This window comes from Haliotis rufescens, unplaced genomic scaffold (genome assembly GCF_023055435.1).
Source record: "Haliotis rufescens isolate VD_foot unplaced genomic scaffold, xgHalRufe1.0.p SCAF_13, whole genome shotgun sequence".
Taxonomy (NCBI): Eukaryota; Metazoa; Mollusca; class Gastropoda; order Lepetellida; family Haliotidae; genus Haliotis; species Haliotis rufescens.
In genome coordinates, this window is record NW_025963813.1 from 2078865 (window position 1) to 2088528 (window position 9664).

At 39.9% G+C, this 9664-nt stretch overlaps 1 protein-coding gene across 2 annotated transcripts in view; it reads right to left on the reverse strand.

Moving 5' to 3' along the window:
- The window catches only part of LOC124115483 (OTU domain-containing protein 3-like), a 40266-nt gene extending 30618 nt beyond the window's left edge, over positions 1-9648 (reverse strand). The window contains exons 1-2 of one of the 2 annotated variants that reach the window (XM_046476493.2): positions 9603-9648; positions 9042-9393 (exon numbers count right to left, since the gene is read on the reverse strand). In XM_046476493.2, the coding sequence (XP_046332449.1) occupies positions 9042-9277 (236 nt within the window). In that variant the 5' untranslated portion in view covers positions 9278-9393; positions 9603-9648. Of the gene's footprint in view, positions 1-9041; positions 9394-9574 lie in introns of both variants that reach the window. The other variant, XM_046476492.2, reaches the window with a different exon arrangement.
- Between the last annotated feature and the right edge of the window lie 16 nt (positions 9649-9664).

Sequence of the window (9664 nt, forward strand, 5' to 3'; positions counted from 1 at the left end):
GGAATCAATCCAAACATTACCATGATTACAGTACAACAATGTAGACGTCGTTAACATGTGCAATAACAGCAACATGTTCAATAGAAGTACACAGAAAACCTGAAACACAACTCTATCATGTCAGGCTAATAGTACCATCTGTAAAAGTAATTACGATGGCATTGATTATGTCAGTCCATTACTGATAATCCATGGCACATGGCACATCTCATACTAAAGTATGGATCAGATATCCAGTGACATATGCGTTGGGGTAGCCTCGTGGTTCCAAAAAATAAAGTGTTTGCTTGTCGTGCCAAAGACCCAGCTTCTATTCCCCACATGGGTGCAATGTGTGAAGCTCATTTCTGGTGTCCCCCACCATGGTATTGCTGGAATATTGTTCAAAGCCACGAAAAACAATACTCACTCACTCAAATTCTCTATAAATTCAGAAGGAATGTGCGCTTTGTCAGAAATAAAAGTAAACATAAGCAATTTGTAACCATGGAATTTTATTATTATTGTCTTTAAACAATGTATCACATGACTTACCACAAGTCATGTGGGTAACCGGGTCCTACTCAGGACCCACCCGACCCAAGTACCCAAGTTACCTGTCTCAGCCCTACCAGCCATCCCAGCAGGCTAATATCATCCCCATCAGTTTCTCTGTACAAAACCTGTGCTGGATGTTATACCCACATTGACTGTTGGAGAGCTCTTGTAAGAGGACACCAATGCCTGACAATAATAAATATTGGCCTTGACATTGTAAGAGCCATTATTGCCATGATTATACTATGTGGTATTTTTAACAAGCATTATGGCAATCTGTCACCTGATATGACAAGCTTTTCACCAAGCTCTGACAAGGTAGAATCATGGTTGGCGGTAATGGCATTGCTTTCCAGAGATTTTGCTTTTAAGTACCTGACACTGCCGCTGGCTATATGTTAACAACATATCTCAAGCATGACATCCGACACGATAAGGCAGTGGTATAGAGATGATGTAAAGCTCTGACCCACTCTAATGTACTCGATGAAGACCCACTTTCATGGACGCTATGAAGACCCACTTTCATGGACGCTATGAAGACCCACTTTCATGGACGCTATGAAGACTCACTTTCATTGACACTATGAAGACTCACTTTCAAGGACGCTATGAAGACCCACTTTCACAGATGCTCTGAAGACCCACTTTCATGGATGCTATGAAGACCCACTTTCATGGACGCTATGAAGACCCACTTTCATGGATGCTATGAAGACCCACTTTCATGGACACTATGAAGACTCACTTTCATGGATGCTATGAAGACCCACTCTCGGCCACACTATGAAGACCCACTCTCATAGACGCTATGAAGACCTACTTACATTGACACTATGAAGACTCACTTTCATGGATGCTATGAAGACCCACTTTCATTGACACTATGAAGACTCACTTTCATGGATGCTATGAAGACCCACTCTCGGCCACACTATGAAGACCCACTTTCATGGATGCTATGAAGACCCACTCTCGGCCACACTATGAAGACCCACTCTCATAGACGCTATGAAGACCCACTTTCATGGACGCTATGAAGACCCACTTTCATGGACGCTATGAAGACCCACTTTCATGGACGCTATGAAGACCCACTCTCAGGCACACAATGAAGACCCACTCTCACGCACACTATGAAGACCCACTCTCAGGCACACTATGAAGACCCCCTCTCATGGACGCTATGAAGACCAACTCTCAGGCACACTATGAAGACCCACTCTCAGGCACACTATGAAGACCCACTCTCATGGACGCTTTGAAGACCCACTCTCACGCACACTATGAAGACCCACTCTCACGCACACTATGAAGACCCACTCTCAGGCACACTATGAAGACCCCCTCTCATGGCACTATGAAGACCCACTCTCACGCACACTATGAAGACCCACTCTCAGGCACACTATGAAGACCCACTCTCATGGACGCTATGAAGACCCACTCTCACGCACACTATGAAGACCCACTCTCACGCACGCTATGAAGACCCACTCTCACGCACACTATGAAGACCCACTCTCACGCACACTATGAAGACCCACTCTCACGCACACTATGAAGACCCACTCTCATGGACACTATGAAGACCCACTCTCAGGTACGCTATGAAGACCCACTCTCAGGCACACTATGAAGACCCACTCTCAGGTACGCTATGAAGACCCACTCTCAGGCACACTATGAAGACCCACTCTCAGGTACGCTATGAAGACCCACTCTCACGCACACTATGAAGACCCACTCTCACGCACACTATGAAGACCCACTCTCATGGACACTATGAAGACCCACTCTCAGGCACACTATGAAGACCCACTCTCACGCACACTATGAAGACCCACTCTCATGGACACTATGAAGACCCACTCTCACGCACACTATGAAGACCCACTATCAGGTACGCTATGAAGAACCACTCTCAGGCACACTATGAAGACCCAGGCACACTATGAAGACCCACTCTCGGCCACACTATGAAGACCCACTCTCACGCACACTATGAAGACCCACTCTCAGGCACACTATGAAGACCCACTCTCATGGACACTATGAAGACCCACTCTCAGGCACACTATGAAGACTCACTCTCAGGTACACTATGAAGACCCACTCTCATGCACACTATGAAGACCCACTCTCAGGCACACTATGAAGACCCACTCTCAGGTACACTATGAAGACCCACTCTCACGCACACTATGAACATGATGAAGACCTGGCATGTCTTCTCTCCTGACCCGTGTCCCATATCAATTCAAGCATTACATGTGATGGACTTTATATAGACTGATCTGAGCTTGATGGGCAAGAAGACATTTGGTACGCCTGAATGGTTATAAGATTGTATATACAGAATTAAACACAGGGCATTTGGCAAGGGACAATGCTTTAAAGTGGTGTGGCTTAGTGTTTATTCAACTCAGGCTCAGCAGGGATCTTCTCACTCAAAATTGTTCTGGTCAAGTCTTCTTTTACCCCAGGTACCTTATTCCCAAATCTCAATATTGTCTTTAAAAAAAGGAGTATTTATAAAAATCATAACAAATATAAGCGTTTGTACTATAATTAAACGAAACATTACTATCAGACCCTTACCTAGCCTGTCTCACTGTCCCTGAACCATTATTATTTTCCCTCCCGTCCAGCCCCAACTGTATTAATATAGCCCTAAACGAAGCAAGTCTAGATTTTCGACAGGTTTAGTTGGGATCCTTTTCCTAAAACAAATCTGTTTGTTCCTAACAAATCAAATATTTTCAGAGACTAAGTGTCAGTCTAACCCTTAGACTTACAGCTTACTGTGCACAATCAATAAGTGTCTATTTATAACATGCATAAATCTCCATGCAGAGATTGGCTTTTTGGACACTGAGAGATGAGTCTTAAATGCTCTGAGCTTAGAACAGACAGGACAGAGTTCAAATGGTAGCTGGTTCCATTCAATCGCTGCTGCAAATGAGAAGGACTTTTCTCCATTGCATTATTTCATGTTTAAACTATCATGGTACAACCAACGTGAGACTGAGTGATTGTTTTATGCTACACTAGGATTAACTGTAAATGTACCACTGGTCAGGTAAACCAATGACTGAAAGCATGATAACACACCACGCTTTGTAAAACATCCAATCCTCAAGCAGCCCACAATGGCAAAGATGTCTTTCAACAAACTCTCATATAAACAGATTAACATACATAGGACTGAAGCCCACATCCCTGATGTGATCTGCAGACAATGTGATTACAATGACCCTCCGACCATGACCAGAGTGATGGCCGATTACATATCGGGTATCTAGTTTCTCACAAGGCATACACTGTAATACCCTCATAAAAGTCTTACTTAAAACATCAGGGAGAAAAAATATACCAAAACAAGGAAGTCACCAGCATGACAAAGTAAATTTAACATTTCAGTCTTCATGGTGACAATAGTTAAATAACTATTCTAGAAAAATCAGAATGTGGGGAAATAAATATTAAATCCCTAACCTTGCAACCACTGCTTACAAATAGGCAAACAAGCACCTGCATATATTGTTTCTTTGTCGTTTAACGCTGCACTCAGTAATATTTCAGCTGTATAACGGTGGTCTGTAAATAATCGAGTCTGGACCAGACAATCCAGTGATTGACTTCATGAGCATCAATCTACGCAATTGGAATGCGATGACATACATCAACCAAGTCAGCGAGCCTGACCACCCAATTCCTGTTAGTTGCCTCTTGCGACAGGATCTTCACGGTTACTGATATGATACCAAGGTATTGTGGGCTAAACATGCTAAACATGCTAAAGGGAGGGGAGTTTTCTGGTCTGGGGGAGAGGTGATGCTCATGCACAATAGATAGTCTGTCTCAGTCCCTGAACCATATTATTTTCCCTTCCGTCCAGCCCTTTCTGTAAAGCAAAAGCACGAAATGAAGCAAGTCTAGATTTTCCTCAGGTTCTGAATCTATCATCTCACTGGGACTCTCTTTCAATTTTAATGGAGCTATTTAATTCTGTCAAGATTATATATTTTCAGAGACCCAGATGCATGTCAAAGCATTCATTGAGTTTTTTTCTGAATTTCTTTTTGTTATTGGGTTTTGTCTGCAGCTGTTCTCGTTCTAGCATCTGTATTAACTTCCCATTGAAACTGTATCATTGCAACACAATTAGAAATTCATTCTGAAGTTGTTTTAGTCACTTTTGTAAAATACTGTTAATCACTGCTTAATGCATCACCAAATTAATGCAAATGTGGATCCATGGCCTAATATATGTCTTGAATTTAATGTGAGTTACCATGGTTACCCTAAAATCTAATCAGTAAATGATCATCCCCCAAACTGCTGCCTTAGAATACCACGATGTAGTAAAGGGTGGTGGCAGTACAACTGAACAACATTTGCAATCTTCACTGAATAAACTTAACTTCAACTGCTTTACAAGTGATCTAGCGTCAATGAAATCAAAGTAGGAGATTCTAAATAAGACATACTGAAATGAGATCAGGTCAGGTCACTGAAGAAGAATGTACAGGTTTCAAGTGTTGTAATGCTAGTTGACACAATCCTTTGAATGTAGATGAGCAGTGTTTTGTATTCACCACAACTGCTCTTACTGTTCTGGCCATGCTCACGACGTGGGTGACAAGTGTTTTGCTTGTAATTACGAGATTATTTGACAAGGTTACTTTCACAACAGGGACGCTGTCATTCACGGCTGGCGACTCGAACTTGAATAAACAAACTGACTACACTTGACACTGAACTTGGTGAGAAACACTAAATCTAGCACTCAGTTACATTGTTTTCTGTGAGCTTTGCTATGTATGTCATTGTTCCGCCCATACGGAGTGAACCTGACAAGGCAATAAACACCAATATGTCCATCTGTCACTATATTAACATGATTAATGACAGGAAGAGTCACACTCACATATTTCACATTCATTTCTTGATTTACAGAATGTACATGAATGAATGTACATTTGTTGTTTAATAAATGTAAGTTTGAAATCAAATGAAGGAATGAGTGAGTTGGTGAACAGTATTGCAGTTATATCAGAGTGTGGCAGCTTTAATGTGGGGGAAAGCACACAGTGATTTTGGTCTCAGACGTTTGGGGTGGGGAGAACCAGGATTCGAACCCATAATCATAGGTTTCGGGCATGCCCAAGGGGTGCAACTCTCTCTGTTCGGCAAATTGCAGCGCCTTAGACAACTGGGCCACCCCAACCACTTTAAATTAGGAATGTGTGTTTATAATGTGATGTAAATATGCTAGTTTCTTAATGGAATAGAATTTGTTTTTTCACAATCAATTATTGATAAGTTTGAGTGAATTAGGGGGAATCATTTAACACAAAGACAATGCTAATGTTTTGTGTGAAGTATTGAACAATATTTGAAATTGAAATTATTTTTCTGCCTTATCATAATTTTTCTTTATCATACATATCAGGTATTATCTGTCAATGGTTTACAGGCTCTGAAGTTGACCTCAACTAAACATCATGGGTTATGCACAGTGTCAAGTAATTACCACATGCTATTAACACCTAATCAGTACCTTGATTGACAGCTGTCAGTTAATCCTGCACATTTGACTAACAACATTAACACCTTGATGATCACCACACACCTTACTGCTACTTGTGAAATAGGTGACGACGTGATTGTGAAACGACTGCTATCACAATCTCAGGTGTAAATACAGTGGTCAGAGGTCATTCACAATTAAACGATAAATAATAATGTCATTCTGACCCCCTGATAACCTGGTTTAGCTAAACATATAATTGTTGTATAAATATTTCAGTGACAGATCACTAACTCACTGACCCGCGACTGATCAGCTTGTCAACACACACATGTCACAGCCACAGACTGCTAATTGCTTCCGCACACATCACAGTATCGACACATCAATGAATAAATTACTGTTTATTATTGCTTATCAGCATGTAAAACTATTAACATTATTACTTTTGCATACAGTACTTATTTCACATTGATCAAGAGGAGGCATCAAGGGCACATCCAGCATTTGTAAAGGGAAGGGTCCAAAATATCAAAATCCTCTCTCAGATAATTTTACTGCCTTACAACACACTATACCATATTTGGATTTCAAAAGGGGGTAGAGTAGGGGGGTTCGGGATCCGCCTATGTGCATCTAAATGCAATCACACAACATGTTGGCAATGAAAATATTTGAGTCACAAGATGGACCATTCAAATTCTGGATAACGAGATACTTTTGAGTTGACCCCTCTGAACAAGACTTGAATACTGTGCCCAAAACCTTTGAATTAACCACGTCTACCCAACCTTACATGTTAGTGTTCAAATGGTTTTTGTATGGACTTTCAAAAGCAAAGATCATTTGCCCAAATGAAAATGTATAAGACTCAGGCTTCAGATTTGTGGCGATAATCATTTATCTTAATTCCAGTCGTCTAACATTCAAAGTTCATACTGAGACGAACAATTTCAAAAAGGGAGATAGTTCTATGGATATACGACTTCCATATAGTTGTATATCCATAGAACTTCCATGTAGATGAATATCCATAGAATTATCTCCCTTGTTCATCATACCAACTTCTAAATGCCACTTAAAAAAGTTTAATTTGTAAATAATCTGTCAGAAGCTTAGAACATGTAGAATGATTGCTATTTTAGTTATTTTACAGAGCTTTTAACATGTTTGATAATATTTCAGCAACATCACAGTAGACATGGTAGACACACAAGAGATCTGCTTCACACATTGTATCCATGTTGGGATTCAAACCCAGGCCTTCAGCATGACGAGCCAATGCTTTAGCATGAAGTGACCCAACAGACGGATGATCAAACATTGGATGAAGAGTCAGAGCAACCCAAGCATTATGGTGTCACTCTGAGCAGTTAAGCCCATCATTGTGCTGTATCGTGGGCATGAGACCTTAACTAATGAAGATGCTTTCCACTTGTGAACACTTTTTTTCAGAAATATATGGTGACTAACCCAAATCCTTCTCTGTATACATGTGAACATGCCATGAGGATTAATCACTGCCTTTCAGTCCCCAGGTCTCCAACTTCAAACAGTGATCATAAAGGAATGATAATCTCAGCTATGGCTGCCATGTTGTCAACAGATGACTGAGTATGTAGGTTAGAATTAATTTGATCTAACAACATGAATACAGTTTCATACAAAATGAGAATAACTTACAAAACAAATCACAGAATTGAAACAAACATGTTCACACCTAGATATACTTATTTATAACTTTTAGCAGGTCATACAAGTATTTATGTAGACCTGCTCAGAGGCTGGTATCAAGCCCCAAGTCTGCAGCAAATGTCTGTAAAAATCCCCAAATTGTAATTACAAATTTCCAATTTTTAAAAAAAATTGCCATAGTTTGGAATCTCTGATAAATCCCTGTCATATCAATCTGACTCTAAAATATGTAACGCCTGAAGTAATACTGATCTGCAATGAACATTTGATACATGTATTCATCTACACTTTTGAAATAATGTAATATATTCAAATGCATGTTTAACAGATACCCATGACATGAGACTGTTCACCTGTAACATTATACAATGTGGCACCCTGAATGCTTATATATTCAAATTCAACCCTTGAAAAATCAGAGGGTTTAATGAAACGTCAAACAATGAGTGAGTTTGGTTTCATGCTGCTCTGAAGATATGTTTAAGGGAATGTCTTTTGGTCATCATGGTCATATGTGGCATATCTCCGGAGAATAAGCATGACTTGTAAAGTTGCAAAATTTTCATGATGATCATGGTGAAACCTAAAGTTGACACCATAAAAGAGAATGATTAAAGACCAAAACAAAAACATATTTAAGAAAACTCAGCATGTTTACTGAATTCAAAAACCTTGACAACTCTTAAGCATGTTGAATTTAACTAATCCTCATGCTGCTAAGCATACAAACATATACACTTTTGTGTCTTCAGTTTATTTTCATACTGTGTCTATATTATCATGTGATTATCATATATCGTATATTAATTCAAAATCAAGAAGCAAGGGGTGCAAGAAGCACATGCTCTAATGGAAAAATAATAGACTTAGGGGTTCCTAAAATTATATAGTAGCACATTATATCAACATGTTCATGGACCTCATAATTTCTAACACTGTACATGTATTTTGTGATGATACACAGATATCATAACAAGTGCAAAGATATCTCCATGCTCATTATTCAAAGTATTGGGATACATAAATACCTCACAGACTTGTTACACTGCCATTACCCAGAGCCAGTATCTATCACATGATCTTGAAAATGTGTAGGGTGACCAGGTGACAGCATGTCATGCAGTATCAAAAATCATCTTTTGGATGCTTAACCCTGTCACTCACTATGCAAAAGTAAGACCAATTGTTTTCATCTGAAAACCCTTGACGCAAAAACCTCTTGCTGTTTTTGCATGGTAATAAAAAATAAAATTATTAAAAGTGCTTTACTTACCCATCACCGGGAATGTCGCGAAGTTGTAATCCCATTTTAGCCAACTCTGTGGCAAAACTTGGAAAATTTTCATCATCAGCAAGATATGATTCTATTTTTCTCTCCTTCTTATACGCTTCTCGCACAGCCCTCTCTTCCCTCTTTTTGGCTGTGATAACATCGTGTTCCGTGGTTTGTTTTTGTTTTTTCGTCATGCTGTAGTTGTACGTGTGTCCTCCTCTAATGCGACCGGGCATGTTAGGGCAACCTGTATGATGGTGGATGACCCTAGATCTGAATCACTCTTAAGTTGACACTCTATTCATATACAAATGATATGTCAGCGACTTCCATAAATACTCCATCGCCAAACCTGGAAAAACAAGTTATAGCGAAAATGAGGACAAATGACAGCGGATGCCGGTCATCTAAATATGAAAACTTGAATTGACGACCTGTTAAGTCTGTACTGCATGTCAAACTAAGCATAAATCATTTCGAAAGTTGTCACCGCGTGCTTCAGAGAAGCTTGTCAATAAACAAACAGAACACACCTGAGTGATTGCATTTTGTTGATCTTACCTGGGAGATTGACGGAAGTAAGAGTGACGCAGGTCGGAAGCGGAAGCTGTGGTGAGTGACAT